The sequence below is a fragment of the Microcebus murinus genome, chromosome 5 (assembly GCF_040939455.1).
Source record: "Microcebus murinus isolate Inina chromosome 5, M.murinus_Inina_mat1.0, whole genome shotgun sequence".
NCBI classification, from domain to species: Eukaryota; Metazoa; Chordata; class Mammalia; order Primates; family Cheirogaleidae; genus Microcebus; species Microcebus murinus.
Window position 1 is genome coordinate 86226471 of NC_134108.1, and position 25344 is coordinate 86251814.

The 25344-nt window shown below is 35.4% G+C and overlaps 1 protein-coding gene across 1 annotated transcript in view; it reads left to right on the forward strand.

Moving 5' to 3' along the window:
• EYS (EGF-like photoreceptor maintenance factor) overlaps positions 1-25344 on the forward strand; it is a 1642296-nt gene that overhangs the window by 1343944 nt on the left and 273008 nt on the right. Inside the window, 1 exon segment of the mRNA XM_020287130.2 lies at positions 11858-12011. Within this exon segment, the coding sequence (XP_020142719.2) occupies positions 11858-12011 (154 nt within the window).

Genomic DNA, 25344 nt, shown 5'->3' on the forward strand with positions numbered 1-25344 from the left:
CTACTTTCTCTCCTCTTAGAATTTGTCAACCTCATCCAGGCCTCATAACATATGAACACGAAGATTTTTGTGATTCGGTTAGGTAACCATAGTTTAAAAGGTGTTCCTTAACTTGACTTAAGGGATAATTTTCTTTCTTTTGAAATTAGTATACTGTGTGTAGGATGAAAGTAGTGAGGATTTTAAAATAGATGTTTCACTTCAGATTTTAAGGGCTGGTTTTGTTTGGATTGTCTTGGTTTGTTTTTGTTTTTAGTTTTGCCATTTTTTTTTTTTTTTCATTCCTGAATGTTGCACTTCAACTCAACTCCATTTCACAAACATTTATTGAACATTTGTATTTTATGCCATCAAATATTTAAGGGACAAGAATAGAGAAATATCAGGCTGATAAGCCAATGTCAGCTTTGAATTATATTTCTAGTTCAAAACTGTACATTTATCTTGTCTCAGTTTGCCTCGCCAACTAATTGATGTTGAAAAGGAACAAAAGGAAGATAAAACTTGAATCCTTGTGGGGTTACAGTAAAAATCCTTAGAAAGGATAGTTTAAAAAAAGAACCCTCTGTGGGAGAGAGACAGCTCTGAGAGCAGCAGTGAAGATGAAAAGAAAGCTTTTTGAATCTGCCACTGAACCAATTCAGAATTCTGGAACCCAGTCAAAGAAGCTACTAATAGGTCACAGGAGAAGGGATGAGACCACACAAAATTCTTTAGGTGCACTTTCAGAAAATGAGCTCTCTTCGGCAAGCAGAATCAATCAGGAGGTTTCATCATGGGATGTATTACTATGCAGTTGGATCCATTCTGTGCCGCTTCTTTGAAAAGAAATAAGCATGCCCTGTGGAAGTATGTGATCGTTGAGAATTAGGAGCAGACATCTGACCAAGTCCCAGGAGGCAAATTATATCAGCAACTCCAGTGGGAGGACAGGATTCAGAAGCAATCTTGGTATTACTTAATGTTTGTATTTAAAGTAGAAAGCAAAAGAAGGACCAATCTTAGCCATTTGTCACAGAAGGGAATTGACAGATTGAGGCCCCTCTTTTTTGCTTTTAGAGAGGGCTAAAAGAAGAGATTTCTGATACTGCTAGAGAAAACTAATTAAATCTAAAGAGTTATAATATCTTCCTTTCTCTGTAAAGTGATTCCCACCAGGATGCACAATATCTTCATTAGGTACTTATTATATTTTGTTCCAATGATGTGGAAGGCCAATGAAATCCCACAGTTTTTCCTGACATTATATTAAAAAGCATCTTCTTTTCTTATAGAGAAAAAAATTGCTCAGATATTTTAATCAATTTTACAGTGTGCACCATAATACTCTTTGAATATCTTTGTCCCTCCTTAGTAGCTCCCAACAGGGCTAGCTCCAGATGGATATGGGAAGGAGTAAGGTTGAAAGCAGGGACAGATGAATTCATGCACTGGCACTATGAGATACTTCCTTTCACTGCATCTTATCTTTATTTATGACAGTAAAGCCAAACTTAACAAATTTTGAGTGCCTGGAAAGTGCATAGCATTCTCTTAGGCACTGTGAGGAATACAAAGTTGAATAAGTGATGTTCTGTTATCTCTGGTTTCTCACCATTTAATGCAGAGATATTATATATATAAGTCTATAGGAAAGCTGATTGTGCTAGATCTCATATTAGAAGCATAAATTAACAACTAGGGCAGAGTAAAAAAATTCATTATATCAGGAGTCTGTGTTTACATCTCCTCAATAAACAGGGAACACCTCCTTATCTGAAACTGTGAAAAGCTCTCTACTCTACCCCACCTCCAAAGTACCTCAAGCATTGCCTTGCATAGCTCAATTACTTGATTAGAATAGTTCTTAAAGTTCTGTTTGTAAGTTACTCAACTTTGATAGTTTTATGCAAAATAAGTAGATACTGAATCTTTAGGAAATTATTCTTTTTAACATCATTATACTTTTTTCCTCTGATAAGTAGAAACAAAATGTAGCTTGAATCAACGATAGTCTTTTTTCTGCATCTACTGGAAAAATCAGGAACAAAGAAGGAGTTTGCAAATTTTTCTATAGTAACCAGAAATAAATATTTAAATATTTTTGCAAGCCATATAGTTCAACTCTGCCATTATAGCATGAAAGCATCCATGAACAATATGTAAAAGAATGGGTGTAGCTATATGTTCCAATAAAACTTTATTTATACCATCAGATTACAGATGAATTTGGTCCCTGACCCCCATACTTTCCCAACTGTTGACAGAGAATAATGTCATTCATTAAAATTGTCTTGAAACAATAGAACAATTATACTCTGCACCTATGATTGAAATTTATGATGAAATAAGTCACTGAGAAATACATCTCTGCTTCCTATATAACCACCCCAGGGAAATCTGTTAGCCAGTAGCAAGCTTGCTTCTGGTGGACAAAGGTGGGGGCAAAAACAAACAAAAAACAAGGAAATGAGCCCAGTCAAGGGTCAAAACTGCTGCCATGCCCATCTCAAGAAAAGTGTAATCCAGTGGTCAAGAAAATTACCCTGGAATAGGATTACCTGGCTCTTTGGGCAAGTTACTTAACATCTCTGTGCCTCAATTTCTGTAAAATTGAATAATAATAATATCCAAGATATCAAAAAGGTGTTCCAAGGATTGAGATACTTAATGCATTTAACCTGCTTAAAACAGGTACATGGCAAGCCTGAAGTAAATGCTAGATATCTGACTTATTCAGATAATGCTTTAATTCCTTTTCCTTCATAATTTGTCTAGGGAATTAGGGTAAAGACACCAGAGAATTGGGGGCCCAGGTTACAACATTTTCGTCTAAGAGGTGTCATTAGTGTTACATCTATTTGACAGCCTTATTCATTGTAGAAAAGAATAGAATATCTAAAAAAAAAACTCTGGAATCAGGAATGGGAGAGTAGTGAAATAGACAAATAGTGCCATTTGGGGTTTTCATTTTTATCCATTTCACCCAAATGAAGAGCACCCATTCCCCCTAAGAATTGTGTCTTACTAATGTTTTTTTTTTTTTTTTTTTTTTTTTTTTTGAGACAGAGTCTCACTTTGTTGCCCAGGCTAGAGTGAGTGCCGTGGCGTCAGCCTAGCTCACAGCAACCTCAAACTCCTGGGCTCGAGTGATCCTTCTGCCTCAGCCTCCCAGGTAGCTGGGACTACAGGCATGCGCCACCACGCCCGGCTGATTTTTTATATATATATCAGTTGGCCAATTAATTTCTTTCTATTTTATAGTAGAGACGGGGTCTTGCTCTTGCTCAGGCTGGTTTTGAACTCCTGACCTTGAGCAATCCGCCCGTCTCGGCCTCCCAAGAGCTAGGATTACAGGCGTGAGCCACAGCGCCCGGCCTTACTAATGTTTTTTTAACTGGTTAAGCAGTGAAAACCAGCAGGCTTGGAAAAATTAAAAGAGGCTCTCTATAAATTTCAGAAACTGATCTCCAGCAGCCAATCTCTAGAAACATGTAATTAACATGTGTTTAATAATTAATTATACATGCCAGGCTGCTGCCATGATTCTTCAGTTCTCCCCAGAGCTTCTCTGTGTGCCATCTTTTCACTCACCAAGTAGCTCACCCTAACACTGGTTACTACCAGTGTCATCATCGTTGCTCTAAGAAGTCCTCAATGAGTAACTAACTACTGCTGAGGTTGCTGCTTGGATTATTGTTGCTGAATACAAATACAAACCTTTAGGGGGATCCAGGAAAGAGGAGTTATAAAGCTACAGCAAAAGCATGTGTGTTTGATAGAGAACTCAATGCAAGCTCAGAGAACAATCCTTATCACAGGCCATGAAGGTGGCACCAGGGATGAAGACATCGTCCGACTGCTGCCACAGGTGGCCCTAATTGAAATGTCAGTAAGGTGGCCAAGGGCGAGTTTGAACCCAAGTCAGTTGTGAGCTCACTGTACAATATAGGGTAAACCCCTTAACCTTTGTGTATCTTAGTTTGACTACAAGTAATGCAGACACGATTTTATTACCAAACTCACAAGGTTTGAAAAAATATACACGGAAATGTTTTAAAATATATAAAATACTATAAAACATAAGGAGTTATTTCTTTTAAGACAGATGGTATAAATCCATGTCACTATATAGAAATTTTCAAATTTGATAATATAGGTACCTGACTTTTTTTTAATTTATTTTTTAATTTCAGAATATTACAGGAGTACAAACCCTTTGGTTGCATACATTGCCTTTGCACTACCTAAGTCAGAGCTACAAGCGTGCCCACCCCCAGACACTGCGCACCACACCCATTAGATGTGAATTTACCCATGCCCACCACCACCCCCCACCTGCCTGACATCAGATGAATGTTACTTCCATATGTGATCATAAGTATTGATCACACAACCTCCCTAAGAGCACTGTTCCTGAATTGCCTTAGGGGTCCTTTAGCAGGTTTGATGAATCTCTTGGGCTACCTTTGACCTGTTGTTTTCACCTTCAGTTTGGTCCCCCAACTGAAGCTCCAAGCCGATGGACTGTACTTGTGGGTATGAATCCACTGCTCTCTAATAGCTTGAGATGGAAGGTACTGTGTTTAGCTATGTGGTTGTTCCCACGTCATTGATTGTAGTTTGCCTGGAGGAGCCAGTTATTGAGGTAATCTATTGAGCCCGTGGTAGGCTCTGGTCCCCCAGGTGGGGTATACGAATGCCCCAAGCTTTGGGAGGGGACTTGTAGCTCCCAGGGTTTGCTTGAGTCCTGCTCCCCGCTGAGGAGCAGGAAGGAGCGAGGTACATCTTACCTGGAGTGCGAGATTCAGGATTTGTGGGCTTCTATGGTTCACAGTGGTCACTTGTCCAGCCGCTATGAGGAGCGGCTGATATAGAGTTCAGGGCTGTCTCTCCAAGCTTGCAGGGCTGCTCCTGATGGAAGGGGCCTACTTGTGTGATTACTGAGGCCTCTAGCCAGGCTTTTCTGTCCCATCTACAAACCCGAGACTTTCCCCTCCAATCGGTCCACTTGTGTTTCCTCTCTGCCCAAGATGGGCTCTCGAGCTTCCCCACAGTCCATGTGTCTGGGCGGCTGGTGTGCATCTCCACGTGTTGCTCCAGTGATGCACCCCTTTTCTCCCACTGGACCCCAAGGCAAGATGGGTGGGCCTATCTATCCCCAGAAGTCTCCCACAGGGGACATTCCCACTGGGGGTAATAGTGGCAGCTCAAGGAACTCTTGGTTCAAGCTGAGCTCCCTATTAAAATGAGTGGGGGTGGGGGCAGCTGCTCCAGTTCAGCCTGCAGCACCTGAGGCTTTTGGTTGCCATGGGAACCAATATTTAATGCAAATGAGCCACAACCGGTGCAGCAAATTCCAATGTGGTGATTCTCCAGGGGTAGGGGGAGATGGCGCTCACCCACAGCACCCTGCTCTCTTGTGCTCCTCCATACCCTCCTAATGGGCACAGGCTCTCCCTTCCCACCCAATTCTGGAACCAGGCTCTCTCCCCCATGCCTCCCCACCTTGCCATCTGCACCATCAGCAGGGGAACAGCCAAATGCCTGTGGGCAGGAAGATCACAAACTGAGGTTGCCCTGCCAGCAGGGCGTGGAAACATATCCCCAGAGCTGAAAGCAGGTCACTCAGCACAGAGAACTCTAGCAGCTGCCATGTTTTGGAGAAAGGGCTGTTGACTTCTTGCACCACTCTTGAGTTCAGGGAGACACCCATCCGCCCTCCTTTCTGAGCTGTGGCAGCAACTCTGCCGACAGAGGGAGACCGGGCTGGAAATGCACTCTGGGAGTGCGCTCCCGTTGCCCAAGGCAAGCTCACTGCACACCCATTATGGGGAACAAGTCACTCAGTGCAAGGCAGTTTAGCCATTGCTATGGGGTGGGTGCAGCCACATGGCTATGAGTGGCTTGAGCCAAAATTACTTGTTGGGATGCCAAGAGTGAAGGAGGTGCAGAGGAGGAATTCAGATGCAGGGATACCAACTCTCTGGTCTCTTGTGGCACTCCCCCATGGGATGACAGCCCTGTGTCCCATTGCTGGCCTGAGTCCCCCAGGTGGGAGAGGGAGGAAAAAACCCTTACTCTTTCCCTGGGCTCTGGAACTTTCTGGAATTAGTTCGGGATTACTCCCTTCTATCCTCTTTCTCAGCTGCTCAGTTCTTCCTGATGGTGCTCCCAGACTGCACTGGTGTCTATCCGTGGAGTCCACTTCCAAGTAGTGACCACTCTCTGCTCTCCTCAGGCCAATCCTCAACTATTCTGCCAGGACAGTCCGACAAGCTTTGTCTTTACTGGCCATCTTGGCTTCCCCCATGTCTAGCTACTTAACTTGATAAATGTATTCTCTGTACTTATCACTATTTATGATGATAAGGAATGATATTTAATCCAAACTGATAACCAATGACTCTTTTCTGAATGTTATTTATAAATAATCTCAAATCAAATTGTCATTGATGTTGGAAGCATTCATTACAATAGCTCAAACAGAGAAAAATACTCATTTTTAATGGAAGAGTTACTATATAAATAATAAATACCTTCAACATTTCAATGAAGTGATGAAGTTTCCATATTTAGAAATTTGAAATCTATAACCCAATTTCAATATCCAAGCAAACTTAAATTATAAAAAAAGTTGGCTAGGATATCATTGTTTCCCCCTCCACGTGATATTTATTTCATTATTATCCTTTATTATGAGACTAATTATTTATAGAGAGATATATATTAGTATATATTAGCTCTAACTTGTTAGGATTATCTCTCTAAAGGCTGACAAATTTAGCTACTGAAGTCTATTGCTTTGAGAGGAATACTGTAATTACTGTTCATTGTTTTAAGCAGCATTTTTATGCTTAATAACTGATAAATCAGTAGACACAATGATTTCATTAGGAAAAGTAAAGTTTGAGAAGTAAAGATTTTATAAAGTTTCAAAATATCATCTGGATAAAACATTTAGAAGAAAAATCAATACATTTTATAGATGATTTATTGTAAAAATTACTACACAGCCTAAAAGCATAAAGAACTATTTCAAGAAAAGGATAAGTTCACACTTCTCCTCTAATGGATCATCAAGCATCTTTTCGGTGAAACAACAGAATGACTTTCTTTCAATGGCTTAATAATGAGCTCTTCTAGAGCTTTCAAGTCCTGTCTAAAGGTAGCACAAATTGGAACATTATGGGGAAAGAGACACTTCTTTTAGCATTTGGCATATATATATATATATATATATATATATATATATATATATATATATAGAGAGAGAGAGAGAGAGAGAGAGATACATATATATATATATATATATAGAGAGAGAGAGAGAGAGAGAGAGATTCACATTTGCTTGATGTCTTTGGGTTCAATGAACAATGTTTAACTAAAGTTAATATGGATTATTCAACCCATAAAATTTCATACAGAAACACACATGTTTATCTAAGAATAGCCATTACTTACACTTTTCTTTAGTATTTCTATTTTGAAAGTTATGTATTTTTTCTCTTTTACCAATTGCCAGTAATGTTTCAGTTCTAAAATCAAACACTATTCATCATGATTATGTTTGAAAATGTCTTTAATACTGTTTGTGAAAACCAAATATTTCCTCCTGAATGTTTACTCATAGCTTTTCTCTAAATACAGAGTCTCGTTTTACATAATACAAAATCAATTGATTTGAGAGAGGAAAAAGTCAATCAATCAAACAATACGCCTTATGTTCTCCGAAGTGATTAACTTGTTATTGAATCGTGTAAATATATCAGTAGCCTCAGGTCTTCCATTCTCCCCCCTACTGTCACATGTTATTTGCAAAACACTTTGAGCTCCTTTAAAAGTAGTATTGTATAAAACCACAAATTGCTTATTAATAGAACAAATCAATATGATAAATCAAAGACTATTAATATAGAGCAGACTATAGGGAAAACTAAGCTTAATTATTTATTTCCATTTTCATTCCTATTCACCTTTATTAAAGCAGCCTTATTTGTACTGTATGACAAAACAGCTACGGTTCATAATGGGATGTTGTTATGCTTGGGTAAGACTATTCATTCCTGTCACTGATTTCAGTGGCTGAGCTTCCGTCAAAAAGAATCCAGTCTTGCATGATACTACATACATCTTGTTGAATGTGTATAATCAATCTTTAAAATTCAGTTTTTGAAGTCTTGAAAAACAAACATTGTGCATATGGTACAACAGCTTGACCTAAATGTTCGGCTGCTTTGTTTCCCCCTACTGTATATATTGTATTTTTAATCTTATCTCAAAAATAGGAGTCTGAAATGGTAACATAAAGAACTTTATAAAAATATTAAGAATTAGAAAACTTCTGAGTAAAAATGGTGAATGAAGCAGGACGACAGATTGTCTCTTAGTGCTTAACACCCTCCCCACTCTCAAAGGGATGAGAGTGGAGAACAAGCCAGCAACACAAGAAAGAAGAACAACCTTATGTCATTTTATGATATAACCTTTTATGGATACATGGAGAGAAAACACAAGATGCTGGTGCAGAGTTTTGTGTTTCTAAATGTGCTCCTGTTGCCTCCCAACCACCCCGACCCCCACCCCAGTCAAAAGAAGAGACGAAAATAATACTAAAAATTCTTAACTATAATCTCAAATTCAGAGAAAAGCAGCCTGAGGAACTGAATAGGAAGCCATTGGGAAAATAAGGAAAAACACTAAAAAGTAAAGCCAAAAAAAAAAAAAAAGAAAGAAAGAAAAAGAAACATATGCTAATGGATCTCCAGAGATGCAGAAAAGTTGAAGCTGCATTGCCCTCTACTAGGCACTGGGCTCATTTGGGGTATTAGAGTGCTGAAGTCCTCAGAAGTGTGATGAACACCTGGATGGGTTGAGTGGGTCCTAAAATATGACATATAGGAGAACTTCCAGTGAGTTATTTTCAACCATTTGAAACCATTTGTTTATTATGCCTTTTGTAAGTCCAATTTTTTATTAAATCTTCAATGCTTTTTTTGTTCATTTCTTCTGCAATATTGACTTAGTCAATTTTGTATTATTAGATTTCACTTTGTGTTGCTCTCTTACTGAATTTATATTCTCAGTAAATTCTATAACTTGAAGCACTAATGGGAAATATGCTTCTGTTCCTTAGATTTCTCATGTCCCCATACTTATCTGATTTTTCAACTATGGTTTGAATCCTTCCTTTCTTCCCCATCTTAGTCATTCTCAATGTGGATGTCTTTGTCCAGTTTAAGATTGCTATGTTGTCTAATACCAGGGGATCCCATTTTCACCGTTTCTGTACAAATTCCCCCCTTGGAGTTGGTTTTGGTTTTATTTATTTTGATATAACATGAATCATTCCTCCTGATGGCCATCATAACTTCAAAAACTAGAATTACCTTATTTTCCTTTGTTAAAAGATAGTCTTTAAAAGGGTATATAAAATCAGCACATCAAAGATTTTATTTAGCTATTAGTTAGTGAAGGAACTGGTAAGATATTGCAATAGTTCAAAAAAATTCAAAGAACAGATACATACATATATATATATATATATATATATATATATATATAATAAAGAATTCTGAAGTAAATTTATAAATAGAGGAAAATAGGTCTACCTCTAGGGTAATAATCAATTGCTTTTCACCAGACACAATTAATACACATTTCTACAATCAGAAATCATTTAAATTATTATTAGTTTTCTGCAACTTACAGAGTTGTAAAATCACTCAAAGACAAAGAAAGGTACAGAGAACCTGAATGGGTAAGCTAGATATTAACTTTTTTTCTCATTTCAAAGTCTTTCATAATTTTTCCTGACACCATTCTCTGAACCATGCTTTGAGACCAGGTGTTGCTTTTAATCCACTCTCCTAGAGATTGAGGTAAGAGGAAGAGATAACCTAGGTTTCTTTACATGCTTGCTGAGGTGTTAAAGAAACACTTATTTATTATATCTAAGGTTGAGCAATAACTTTAGTTTCGCTCTGATTTCTTTTTTTTTTCCTTTTAAGTTGAGATAAGTTCCAACACAGAGATATTCCAAGCATATTCACAGACCCCTGAGGGATCTCTAAAACCCCTTCAGATGTCCATAAGGTCAAAATCACTGGGTTGACATTTGCACTCATGTTGCAAAAGTCTTAGTGGATAAAACTGCTGGCATCTTAATGTCGAGGCGACATCAAATTGTACTATCAGTCATTTTATTCTTCTCTACTAGGTACTCAATGCAAAAATGCACACTTAAGAATGTCCTTAGCAATAAAATTTATTAATTTTATTAATTCTCAACCCTTGAGTATACAGTTCTTTAATATTCTGTGTACAAAATGGGAAGTATGCATTAAAAAAGTCTGCTACGTACTAAAGTATAATAGCTGCCTTGAGGAAAAGCACTTGCACAATCATTTAAGTTGCCAGTTGAACCAGCCACTATGAAAACATGACTTGAAAAACAACTAACAAACAATGTGTGGTTCCTCAGACTTGAGTATTTGGCAGCTATTTTCTCAAAAATTAATGAAATAAGCCTATTACTTCAAGAAAAATAGCTAACAGTGTTTGTTGCCAATCATAGAACTCAAACTTTTGAAGAAAAATGAGAAGTTTGGAAAATCTACATTCTCCACAGTGAACTTGAGAGCTTCCTAACACTTTATGATGATTTCAGTGGTAATATTAATGAATTTGAATTTTTAATATTACATAATAAAATATGTCAATATTTGAAAAATCTGCAAAACTCAGTGAACCAATATTTTTCACATGATCAATGAATCATGTTAGAAATCATGTATGGATAAAATATCCACTCAAAGTGCAAGAAGGATCAATGAGTTTTTAATGTAACAAAGTATGCAAAGATCATTAATGTAGTTTTAGATTCCACGCTGCAACTAAACTGTAAGGAACTACCATTTATCCAGTTTGTGTATATTTGAAAATGCAATTAAAATAGTCCTCCCTTTCCAATTACATTTCTGTATAAAGCTTGCCTTCCTATGCTTCCCTAATAGCAACAATTCACAACAAAAATTGAGTACAGAAGTAGATATGAGAATCTAGCTGTCTCCTAATAAGGTTGACATTAAAGATATTTGCAAAATTATAGAATAATACTGCTCCTCTCAGATGTTTTTTGTTTCAAAACATATAATTACTTTTCACAAAATATATTATTTAGGTTACATGTAATAGGATTTTCAAATGAACCAATTAATAAATATTTGAAAAATATCTCAGTTTTAAAACTATTCAGTAAATCAAAAGATGTATACTATATAAACAAAAGCTCTTTAGAGTTTCTCAATAGATTTTAAGAGTATAAAGGGGCCCTTAGATCTAAGAGTTTGAGAACTCTTGATTTAATATAATTCTCATTTTAAAATACATATACAGTAGGATCCTGCTCTTATAAAAAATGATATTAATAACATTTAACTTGACATGAGTTTAACTTCTGACTCTAAAGAGCTATTGTTTGACGTTCTTAATTATTTTAACCTCAGTTTCCTCATATGTTAAAATGGGATAATGAGAGCAACCAAGTACTATACTAGAACTACCGTGTTAATTAAATAAAGTAATAAATGGGAAGTTCCTGGCACATATTGAATATTCAATAACTTATACTTATTATCATTATTATTTAATCTAATGTATAAATGTTACTTTCTATTTCTCATTTCTCAGCCTGTGGGAAAAAAACGTATTTTTCTAATATGGTACTTATTCCATTGAATAATTACCTAATAACACTCTCACCATCCCATGGAATCCTTACTCTTTGAGGATAAAGATTGTGTTTGCTGAATGAATGATTCTTACTGAATAAAATATAAATCTCCATTAATTACTGGCATATTGTTTGTTCTTAAAGGTGGTGAGAATCATTTTGGAAGACAGTTTCTTCATTTATTTCTTGAGGAAGGAAGGCCCACAGTTAAATATGGATGTGGAAGTTCTCAAACTATCTTGACTCTTTCTGCTAATCACAGCATTAACACAAATGCATTCATCCCTATCACAGTACGGTAAGTACTGTACGCCACAGTAGTTATTTGAACTATAGTGCTGAGCTCTGTTTTTTAAATGTTCTTTATATGTGTAATAGCCACCCAAATATGAAAAAAAAAATCCATCTGAAAATTTTTTTGCTTTTGTTTACTTTTTTATTTTTTGCTTTTTTTGGATTTGATGGAGTAAAATACAAACTAAGCTATCCTTTAGCAATCAAATTGTACATGCAATAAATCAATTTACTTGAAACTATTATGGTTCAAGCACATAGATTAAAGCTTCAAGTGGTTCTGTTGAAATTAATAGCTAATTTAATTATTCAACAAAATATTTATTGAGTAAAAAGAGTACAGCTGCTAGGAACTGAGGAGGGAGAAAGCCATTGACTCTGCACAGAAAAAGAAAACCTAGTAGAAAAGAAAAATCTATTGAATATCAAATGGAAATGTCTTTCTGGATTATGTAAATTTTTGGAAATCAGTCTTTAAATTATAGTTTATACTTCAGAATTTTAAAATGCCAAGAGAGAGAAATGACTAAATATAATGGTTACATCCCAAGGGCATTACTGAACAACATTTACATGTAGCAGCCAAGGATTTAAAATAATTCATCAGTATAGCAATCTTGTAATAACAGTCTCCAAAGTTACTCTATGTCAGTGAAAAATATCATTTTGTGACTGAGTTTGTGTATATGATGACAATTAGATAAGTTAGTCTGATCAGCAGGAATCTTGGCTAACCTATGAAGGTTATATAAATCACATAAACTTTCTCAGAGACTGCATCAATCTGAAAATAACATCAACAAAAGTGACACCAATCTGAAAATGTAAACTCCTTACAGGCAGGGATGGTATCTTTCTCATTTTTAATGCACTTAACAGGGCATCTGACAAAGAGGAGATACTCAGTAAATGTCTGAATGAAGGAAGAAATGAGGGCGTCTGGGCTGGACAATTCAGTTGATTATAACAAGAAAAATTATTATTCTTAAATTAGGTATACCCTTTTGGAACACACTGAGTTCTACACAAACTATTTCAGAGCAATGGACAACTCATATTTCAACCATCTCCCTTACAAGTGTTTGCCATTGACCATACAAAAGAATCAGATAAGAAATTGAATAACTTAGAAAACTATTTGAAAAGCATTTCTATTGATAAGATCATCATTTTATACAATGTCATAATTTTATACAAACAGTGGTATATTCAATTATGTATGATGTAATTTCTATTCATGGTCACACTTTTCTTGAGGAATAATTTTCTTGTTTATTTTTAAGTTATAATAACCTAATAGGACAGTCCTCAAACCACTCAGATTCTTAGATAGCCTCAAGTTGAAAGCATCCTGTAAAAAAGAAATTGATGCTTCCAATAAAACTGAAAATCAAAGTATTTATTAACATTTTAGAAAGTAAAAAGGAGATATCTTTACTGATGTAAAAGTGCAAATCTGCTTTCTCTTATAGGCAATATCCTATAAGAGTTCAAGGTGACAACAGGTTGACCCTAGGACTACATCATATATTACATATCATATATCATTAATTAAAAAATTTTGAGTGCCCATCTGCAAAGGACTCTTTCAATGTGTCTTAATTTTTGCTTCTCCTTTTTCTTTGTATTTCTTTCGTTTTTATTCTATGTTTAATTTCATTTATTCATGTAATAAATGATTCTTATTATATTTCTAGCACTATACCAAGCTCCTAGAATTCAATAGTAAGCCAAAAAAGATAAAATCATAACTCGCATGTGTATACAGTTTAGTGAGGCAGATTGACAAATAGTCACACTAATGAGAGAATAATTAAAATTTGAGATGTGTTGTAAATGAAAGAAACACAATGCAAGAAGAACAAGTCACAAAGTATTATTTTCTATGCTAGAGAGACCAAGGAAGTTGTTTGGAAATGAATATAGGTGAACTTGGTAAAAGAACAACAAACAGGCAAAGCAGGGATTGTGAGCTTCAAGCAGAGGGAAAAGTATGTGAAAAGGTCCTTTGGAAGAAAGAACCATAGTATATTCAGAGAACAAATAGGCCACTCTGTTTAAAACAGAGAAGCAGAAGAGGGTGGTTTAGTCATGGAAGACACAGTTTGAAAGGTCAGCAGTTGACAAATGCTGTGTGGCCTTGTGGCTATGTTAAGGAGTGATTGTAGGAGGGCCAGTTAGATGGCTATTATATGCCCAAGTAAGACATATGGCAGCTTGTTCTACTTTGGTGTCAGAGAGAAAGTGACATAATTAGGATTAAAAGTATGACTCATTGAATATCAGAAGTAAAACTAAAGGTGTCAAAAATGAATACTCACTTCCTGATGTGCAACTAGATAGGAGATTTTATTGTCCACTGAGATAGTAAACAATGCAAGAAGAGCAGGTTTAATACAGAAGATCATTAGCTCCAGCTTGAGTGTACAGGGTTTAAGATATTTCAGACTTCAATCGAATATATGGATGTAAAGGTCAGAGGAGAGGTCTGGATGGGAAATATAAATTTTTAAGAGATGTCAGTGTGCAGATGGTAACTGAAACCACGGGCATAGATAAGAGTATACAGTAGAAAGAATTATCTGGGACTGAGTCTTGAGGAGCTAACATTTAATGACTTGTAATGGAAGTTGAAACTGTAAATGAATCTGACAGGGGGTAACCGGAGAAGTAGGAAACAAACAAAAGGAATGGAATATCAGGGAAGGCAATGGGAAAGTTTATCAAATGCTCTAATAGTCCACAGAACTTTCCACATCATTCCATGACCTGAAGACTTCATTGTAATGTGATAGAATGAGAGTCCAGATTGAAAAAAAAAAAAACTGAGATAATAAGTTTAGACAGGCTGGGCGCTGTGGCTCACGCCTGTAATCCTAGCTCTTGGGAGGCCGAGGCGGGCGGATTGCTCAAGGTCAGGAGTTCAAAACCAGCCTGAGCAAGAGCGAGACCCCGTCTCTACTATAAATAGAAAGAAATTAATTGGCCAACTGATATATATATAAAAAAAAATTAGCCGGGCATCGTGGCGCATGCCTGTAGTCCCAGCTACCCGGGAGGCTGAGGCAGAAGGATCACTCGAGCCCAGGAGTTTGAGGTTGCTGTGAGCTAGGCTGACGCCACGGCACTCACTCTAGCCTGGGCAACAAAGCGAGACTCTGTCTCAAAAAAAAAAAAAAAAAAAAAAAAAATAAGTTTAGACAGCTCTTTGAAGAAGTTTTAATGTGAAGGTGTAAAAAGAAGTAAGGTGGTAACTAGAGGGAGGTGAGGAACCAAGAGAAAAAAATGTAAGATGAAAGAGATTTCAGGATATTTGATTGTTGATTGGAATTATTAATTGAGTAGAAGGTGTTAATAAATAGAAAAATAAAGAAAACATTGAGAACATAAAGAAGTCTCTCAAAAGTTTGTAGCAATAAGAAACAATATATAAGAAAGAAGATTCTTGCCAGAGGGCAGAGAAAATGGAGATAGACACACAGATTGAGGCTTCTGATTTCTGCTCTTCGTGCATGTCCTTCGATCTGTGATTGCCTTTGCTTTATCTCCATCTACCCAAGTGTTGATGCCACCCTCTCTCTCTGTCTCATGTGTTCACTCTTACTCCCCTATCATTAAGTGGGCAAAATTTAGAATTAAAAAGGTCTTTTGTATAGCTCTTTCCAAATATCCTAATTCTCACTAACAGGACTCTTGCTATATAAATTCAGAATAGATTTCTCTCCAAAAAGCATATGAATTAGGCTCCTTTTTAAGAATACAAATGTTGATGGAGTTTCTTCTATATTTAAGAGGTTCTTGAGAACAATAATACAGCATGATTGATAAGAACTTATTTTCAAAACTTAATGGGATGGGCCATAAGGTAAACAGGTAAAGGATGGCTTTATTTTTTCATTTTTTTTTAGCTACTATTTTTTAATTTTGTTATTAGCCAGTATTTCCTCCTACTAAATCCACATTATATCTGTAGTATAGAAGACAGAAGTAGAACAAACTTGAATAAGCCACTTGTAGTGATTGAGGTCAATTCAGTATCAAGATAGAAGTTCTTCTTAAATGAAATGGAGCAGAGATCACAGTTCTGCAGATACATTGTAATTCATACTCATGCACAGTTTGTCTTTCATTTCAACGAATTTTGAAAGGGATCACATAGAGAGAGCTATTGGTTTTCACAAGGGTTATTCTCTTTTGGGGAAGTTCAGAAAAATTGTCTTACTATATATATAGTTTTTAAAGTTTCTGGGGTTTAAAATTTTCTGGACCTTTAGTGTCTGTTTTACACAAGAGCTGACTCTTTACCCGGTATTTTGTTCTCTAAAAAATCCTTATGTCCTTTCCTCTAGGTGATTTACTGTGTTATCTACATATTTTAAAACCACACACCCTGATCTGCCTTCCTTAGATTCCACCATCCCACACACCTAACAACATTTCCTCAAAGATTTATCCAGAGGTGTAAAGTTATCCATGTCTATTGAAGGCACACTCTAAGATCCAATTATTTACTTTGGTTAGCACACTCTTAGGGTAGCCAAAGTGGGCTGATGGCCAAGAATTGCAATACGGCCAGAACCATACATCCCATTAGCGATTTTTTGTTAATAATAGCATGTCAGTGTAAACAAATGCATAGTTTAGGATCAACTAGACAGAAGCTGGAAAAATTTCCAATAGTTGAGCAGCAAGAACTCTTGTTAGTACTTATTATTATAAAACCCAAATATACATGAGGAAAAATCATTGTGGGCACTTTTATCACATTACCTTTGTAAATATTTAGTCCAGAAAACAAAATAAATACTGCTGTTGAGTTTTGTAAATGGATTTATTTTTACCTCCCATTGACCTTTTAATTTCTAGGAGATAAAAACCTCATATATATACACATGGATATATATGTATATCAGTGAAGATTACTTTTTATTCATTTGAATTAGCTCATTCCCCACAGTCATTTGATAAATAAAGTAGATACAAAATTTATTATAATGCAAAATCTTCACTTAATCTCAAAGAATGGGAAGTAAAAAGGATTTTGATAGAACTGATTTTGGTTATATCAAATGAAGATGTTTATTAGTAAGTAATTTATAGAAAAATAATAAAGGAACAAAGCACAACTTCTTTTATAATACCTATATTTAATTTGTCAAAGGCCTCTCAGACCACTCTACTTAACATCAGATTCCAGTTTTTTGCCATTTCCCCATATATTTTCTGTGCTTGAACTTGCTGCCTAGCTGGTATTAACCTCTAACTTTATATAAAGAATGAGCAGGAGACAACCTAAGCGCATGTAAGAAGAAAGAATATCCATAATGTATTAACAGCGATAATTTTCAGAACAACTCAAAATGTTATTTATGTTTCTAATTTTCTAAAATACATAAAAGTTTTTCACACATTTCTGATAGCTAATATTATATAAGCTATGGATTACATATCTTAAGTCTTGGAGCCAAGAAACTATGTAATAGTGAGAACCTTCACTTCTTGAAACAGATGGTGACTTTTGAACTGTGCTAAATCTATAAGATATTAGATTTATTCATAAAATGTTGTCATGTCAATATGGAAAGTTTGGCAAGATTTTCATCTTAAAAAGGTCAAACTTCATCACTTCAATATTAATTTCTGTATCTTTTTCATCAGCTCCTCCATCTGGTATTTCTTAGAGGAGATGTAGCAAAACTAGAGCTCTATATGGGAAATTCAGATAATATTATACTTTACTGTACATTAACGTGTATATAAATACATAAATCTAAACCTTGCTCCTTTATCTATATCTACACTATCCATACATAACGTCCATACCTAACATCAAAACAAGCTGGATACAAGTTATAATGCAGTTTAATTGTGAAGACCAATTGTAAAACTAAAATGTCTTTTATTAAATAAGCTTAAGAAAATATTTCAAAGATGTCTATGAATCTATGTCTATAGATGTCAAAGATGTCTATGGAATGGCAATTAACAAAGTTACAAAAGTGAAAACTCAAGTCCACAACTCCTCATTGTGTATTATGTTAAGGTGAGGAAACAGACTAGAGAACTGGTAGACTCTCAAGTCTGGAGAGCAAACACAAAGACTAGGGAGGAGAAAGGGGGATTTTTTCAAAATGAAAAATGAACTCAATTTTGAAGAACAATTAGGAATTTTCCAGGGGACAACAGATAAAAGAGGATCTGCAAAGATATCAAAGTGTAGATAACACCATGCTCGGGTAGGCAACTGTACAGAAATTAGTTATGATGAGAACATATAAAGTTCAAGGTGAAAAGATATTTAGATCTTCAGCAAATTATCATCAAGCACTGTCATTTCTAATGCAGAGAATCACAATAAATAAAAATAAAAGGCAAGAAAAATTTTTAGCATTAGCAGTGTATGCTGGGGAAGGCTTCAGATTCTCTTCATCCTTTATTATTAGTGGTAAATTTCTACAACTGTCAGAAAAGACTATTAAGGAAGTTTGAGTTATTCTTGTGTGATGGCAGAGTATACAGCAAAATGAACTTCAATCCTTAAAAGCCTTCCCTCTGTAATTCTAAAATGTGTGTATTCTATCACTTTTAAGACAAGATTTTGACAGTTATATTAGAAGGTAATAGGAAACAAATGAAGACTTAGGAGTAAATTGAATATATAGAAATTTGGACAGAAAAACAATAATTGATAGGGTCAGAGAACACTTTGGCATACAGGACAGTTAAAGAATTTAACGTGTTGAAAAATAAGATTCATGAGCAAATGTCAAAGGATTATTTGTTCATTAAATGATGAAGTGGTCATTTAAAAATATAGATTTATATTTTATGTATTTTCTAACCTACTTCAGTTGGCCCCATACCTCTCCTTAATTTGGATTTATCATTATGGTCAGAGGGTATTTGTTTACTGCCTTAAAACAACTACCAGGAAAGATATTTTACTGTGAAAACTCCTTAAAGCCTATTCTTAGTGATAGGCCTCAATCTTTGATAGCATATTTATCTTAATTAACTTATTTAGAATAATTCTCACTAATGAACTCAAAAGAGAGATCATCTTATTTATTTAAAAAAAAAAAAAGGACAACCACATAACTTTCCAAATGAAGCTCAAGGAAGCTATGCCAGAATTTGCTCATGACTTCATCAATGTACTAACCAATGTACTGACCAATATATGTAGATATAGATATAGATATTAACTGTTTTACAATTTAACATCTTTAAACTTAAGAATTCAGTTAAGAATAACTTAAGACTTTTCAAAAGATTTACTAATTTTCTTTAAAATTAAAAGCTGTTACTGGTATTGGGCCAAAGTGTTTTAACTCAATAAACATAGAATGAGTTTTAATATTTCTTCAGATAAATTATTCTAATGCCATCATAAGATACAGTAAATTTCTGTTTTATGGTATTTGACATAAAATGCTGTCCTTGTCCCTCTTACTTTTCGACTGTGTAATAGCTGGCCTAATTCTTATTGCCAGTAATATGGGAACTCCAATCCTGCCCCTCAAAGATAAAACGTTACACATATAAAAAGGAAGGGGATTGCAGGACAAAACCCTTTACCAATCACCGTAAAACAGAAATTTTTCTGTGCTTCATGCTGACAATAAAGCCATAGTACCCAGTTCCATTTGCTGATTTACATAGGAGCTTATTAAACACCTAGGTAAAGCTCCCACCTTTTGGAGTGCAAAAATTTCCAATCTAAGGGATGAAACAAGATGGACTTAACCATGCCCTGGGAATCTCTTGCCCTCTCCCAAATGAATAAACTAGCAAGGGAGCATTCTCCTGCTTACATGGTAATGGCAACGACACATGTCCCTCCCAGGGTGCAGTAGCAGAGATTAGAGTGAAGGACAATTCCAACTCATTTGCCTCCTAAGCCTCAGAGAAAGTGAGGTTAACACAGTTCCAGCTTAGCATAACCTCTGTGTAGAATTCTTGGAACAGTAAAAAGTAAAGTGTTGAATGGGGGGGGGGGGCACACTTGTAGCTCTGATTTGGGTGGTGCAAATGCAATAGGAATAACCCAAACATTTGCACCCACCTAACAGTTTTGAAATCAAAAACATAATAAAAGAAAATTTACTAAGGTAAATATATCAAAAAATATTCCATTTCTATATTATTTTAGTTTTTAAACCAATGATCACATATTTACAGAAACAAGACTAACAACTATCACAAGTGTAAACTTCTGTTTATACATATTTATAAACAATTAAAAGAACATACTGTATTTGTTAGAAAAATGAAATACAAAAATAATAATTAAAAAAACACCAACAAGCAAGTCTGATACTGGGGACAACACATGTAAGCAAGTTTTGAGAATTCCCAAAAATATCTGAAAAGGGAGACTCTATAATGAATTGTAACTCCTGGAGTAAAGAGAGTGGGTTCTCAAGCGCTGAGACTTGAAAACTATGTCTTAGGTCAGATTCCTTGGAAACAGACTGTGCCATGAAGATTCACATGCAGGAATTTTATTACGGAGGGCTCTTAGGAACACCTGGAAGACAGTGAGGGAAGTAAGATTGAGAAGAGGTAGAATTGAATTAGAAGTAGTTGCAACAGAGCCCTGAGCTGCCCCTAAGGGAAGCTCTGGAGTTGGGATGTTCATATTTTCCTGAATTGAGTCAAGAGGACCAGGTCTTTGTACCCGCTCCCATCCCCAGGGGGACTCTGGGCAGCACACCACAGCATCCACTCCAACTGCTTGAGGCTCATGGCTCCATCAGTATACTTAATGGCTGATGAAGCCTGAGACACCTGAGTTTGACTTGTACCTAACCAAGCTAATGTTATTTTTAGATAAACTAGAGGTATGTCCTCACATCCACTCTCACCTCACTGTAGTAACCAGGGAGCTAAGTGACTCGTGTTAATGGGTTGTTGTTTCTTATCAGGAGTGACCTAAAGAAATAGTGAATCTTAGTAAGGACAGCTAAATACTAATCACAGCAAAACCCAAAATGCTAACTGTGTAGATGTGCATCAGCATGGACAGATACAACTCCAAATAATGCCATTCAATGATCTATCATTAGAACAGAGAGCACTGCCCTAATATGGTATACCTGGGTCTAGAGCAAAAAGATAGATCTTTACAGGTTCATTCAGATTCAAAATGAAGGTCCAGGATACCTGAAAGGCAGAACCCTGGCAATGAAGAAGGAAGCAAAGCATTCTCTGTAAAACTGCAAAGTCTTTTACCTGTTTCTTTCTTTGAAACATAAAGAAAATAACACCCATTTTCTGCCATATAGGCTTCTGTGAATATCATCTATATGAAATTGCTTTGGAAAACATCAAGTATTCCTCAAACATAGAGTATTGTTATTATGGTTTATTATCCACATACATCTATTTCTTCTATTGCTACCCTAGAACTAGAAAAAATGCTCACTACTTTTTATTTTATAGCATCTTATTAAAAACACTTCGTAATTGGGCAGTTAGTAAGGTGATTAATCCACTACCCTCTGGTGGAAATGTGTTTGAAGTTTCTTTCTTGTTAGGTTTGCCTCTTTTTATAGCTTCATAGCTGGGAAAGTGATATGCCTGGAGCTATCAGAGTCCGGGCTGCTACAGGAAAGTCCGTAAGCCTCCCCACCTGAACTGCTATAAGCAGATTTGTTTCCGTGACAGCAGGAGAGAAGGCTGTCCAGATGATTGTGATGTGGACAGTAAGTGTTTGGTAAGTATGGAGCCAATCCTACAAAACAAGATTTTATTTACAAGGATATGCTGAAAACTTTGCCTGCATAACAATAATCTCATTCTTTTCATTTTTTCATGTCCATTAACAGGTGCGTAACATGTTTATTTTGCACTGACATCCACTATGATAAATATTTTACAAACTATCTCATTTATTCTTCATAATATCTTTAAGGAATAGTTACTTTTATGATACCCATTCAAGAGAGGAGGAAACTGAAACTTTAAGAGATTAAGTAATTTAGATAAGGTTATGCAACAAATGAATCATTGAAACAGGGTTCCTTCCTAGGCCATTTTACCCTGGATCCCTCATATTTAACCATGCTGCATATCTTCTTGTTCAGATTTTTTTTCCTGAAATATTCTTCAAATGAGGTCACTCTCAAATCAAAGAATCTATAAGGAGCTTCCTTCCTCCATCATCAACTCAAGAAGAAATTATGTGGATTATAATCAAGTATCTTTATCAGCTCCTTACCTACATGTCTTTAGCCTCCTCTAATACCCAACCAACATGGGCTGTCCATTCCATTAAAGCCACAATTCTTACTGCCCTAAACATACTCCTACATTTTACCTCCACGTTTGTCTCAGCTAATGCTACAATTTCCTCCTTGAAATTTTCTCTCTGTTCTTTTCTACTAAATTGTACACTATGCTCTCTGCAAGCCCACTTCCTTTCAGATGCTAACCTAGACAGGTCCCAACTCGTATTAATCTTCCTTACTCTCAATTTTCAGCACGCTTATGCCTTATAATGTTTCCATTGTTCTTTTGTTATCTCGTCTTCAAAATCAGACAATAAATTGTGCAAATATCTCTTCTCTTCGTCACACTTAACCTACTATAAAAATGCCAGGAATAGAATAATTATTTATGAAACGGATATGGCCCCCAAGACCACATGTGAAACTGAATTGACAAAGCATACACATTTATGTAAGGGTTGAGATGTTTCACCTAGAAGAAAAACAATTATATGAACTTCATCATGGAAATCTTACTAAAGGAGATCAGTTAAGTAGGTGAAGCCCATAGAAATCTAGCTTTTTAGGCTGGGCGAGGTGGCTCACGCCTGTCATCGTAGCACTCTGGGAGGCCGAGGTGGGAGGATCATTTGAGCTCAGGAGTTGGAGACCAGCCTAAGCAAAAGTGAGAGCCTGTCCCTACTAAAAATAGAAAAACTTAGCCAGGTGTGGTGGTGCACACCTGTAGTCCCAGCTACTCAGAAAGCTGAGGCAGGAGAATCGTTTGAGCCCAGGAGTCTGAGGTTGCCATGAGCTAGGCTGATGCCACAGTGACAAAGTGAGACTGCATCTCAAAGAAAAAAAAAAAAAAAAAAAGAAAGAAAGAAAAAAGAAATTTAGCTTTTTAGGGAGATTATTTAGGCAGTAAGTTTGCTGTATGCAATTGCACAAATGATAAAATGTTCATACAAGAAATTAGAAAATTGACTTAAACCCAATAGGAATTCCAAAAGCTATGTTTCGAAAAAGGGAATGGCATTAGTAGAGGTCCTTCAAGGTTAGATGGAAAGAGTATTGATTCTAATTTCTTTCTTAAAGAAAATCTAAATTATATTAACGATAAAATAGCTATCACTGATTAAGTTCTTACTGCTTTCCAAGCATACTTCTAAGCTTTTTACCTACATTTAATTATTTATCCCTAATATCCACCCAGTGAGATATTGTTATGCTCATTTTAAAAGGAAGATACGGAGGCACAGAGAGGCTAAGGACACTGAAAAATCACATGAAGTCTTCAAAGTCAGAAAATCTGAATTCAGAGCTCAACATTAGTCACTACTCAATATCACATGGACTATATTCTAGGCAATAAATGAAGTTAAAATGTTTTATATTTTTCACTTTTCATGAAACTTTTAATATTCAATATTTTTAATTTAATTTTTAATATTCAATATTTTTAATATTTAATATTTTTAATTCTAAAATATGCTTTATAAAATTAGTGAACTAAACAATTTTGAAAACTCAATTATTATAAAAATAAACAGTGTGCAAAACCTAAAACTTTTTTATTTTCTATTTTGACATATATGACTGCCATTTTTTTTGTTAAGGAATTTCAAAAAATAAAATTTAGTGAAATTATGTTCAATTGTGATAACATATTGGAAGAAAAATGGAATCAGTATACCATTTGTCAGTTCTGAAATTAAGAAAAGGCATAGATGGGATTATTTCTACTTTACCCACAAAATACATAGTTATGATAAACTTAAAGATGTTTTAAAGGCATTTATGAATTATTATACATCTTGCTATACTCATTGCAAATCAAAAATTTCAATGCATTTGCTATTGTGAAAAAGCCATAGCATTGTGCTACTTAAAATTCATTAGTCTATAATTGTTAGGTATGATTCAAAAAGGTTTTTGAAGAGATTTTTTTTATCCTTGAAAGTTACATGGATCAATTAGGAGACACATTCTTTTAAAAGTCCAGAAAGGCAGAAAAGTTCAGCACATTCCCCTTCTGTCTAATAAGGGATATGTTATACTAATATGAATATTTTTTCTAATTAAAATATTGATACAGATTAATATATTATCTTTCATATTTTTCTCAAGCAAGATTACTATATTCTTTTAGATATGCACTGCCACTATAATTGTCAATTTTATTGGAATGTATTTAAGTAATTCGATTCACATACTAGAACAGATAAATATGAACTACAATAATATTTGATTATTATTTGAGAGAATAGTTCCTTTAAAATATCACAACATTAGTTGCTCAAAAATATTTCTAAGTGCTTCTTTAAAGGGTTTTCATTGCAAGATTTATTGCCTAAGTTCAGAAATCAGAGGAGTGGTATTTTCATTACATGTGATGATACCCATTGATCCACTGAGAAGATGGCCAATTTTATTTCTAACGTGTTACTTTAATGGTCTAAAATACTTAAGCATTCTCACAAAACATACATTTACTTCTTACTATGATATTTAAATGTAAGACTTAAAAGTTACATTAAAGAAAATATAGTCCAAACCCTCATTTTTCTACTGAGATACTTCACATCTGAGAGGAAAAGGGACTTGCCTGGAGCCACATGACTCAAGAAGAAATAGGAAAGGTAGAGCCAGGCCCATATTCAGCGATCTTTCCCTACATCATCTTTCATGTCTATTTTTATAGATGACCTGCTGCTGCCTTTATCTTTCCCCTTTCTGTGACCTATGCTTTGCTTCCTAATACAGATAGAGAAAGAGTTATCAGTTGTTTGTTCATTGTGCCAGGCCCATGGGGCACTTGACTCTTTCCTTTGTGAAAGGATCAAGAAGTGCAAATCAAATGACTCCTCTTTTCCAAACCTGACCTGAAGGACTTCTTTCTAGGAGAACAATCATTCTCATTTCTCTCGTTATAATAAGCGAAAATTAGTGACCTTGATTAACACATAATCATAGAATCTTAGAAACACTTCTGGGCAAATCTCCACTCTCATCCCCATACAGGGAATAATGCATACAGATGCACATCTACAATCACCTTGAACCTTGAGAGTATTAACTAAATTTTAACAATACCGAGAAATTGCTACTCCGGAAAGCATCCCA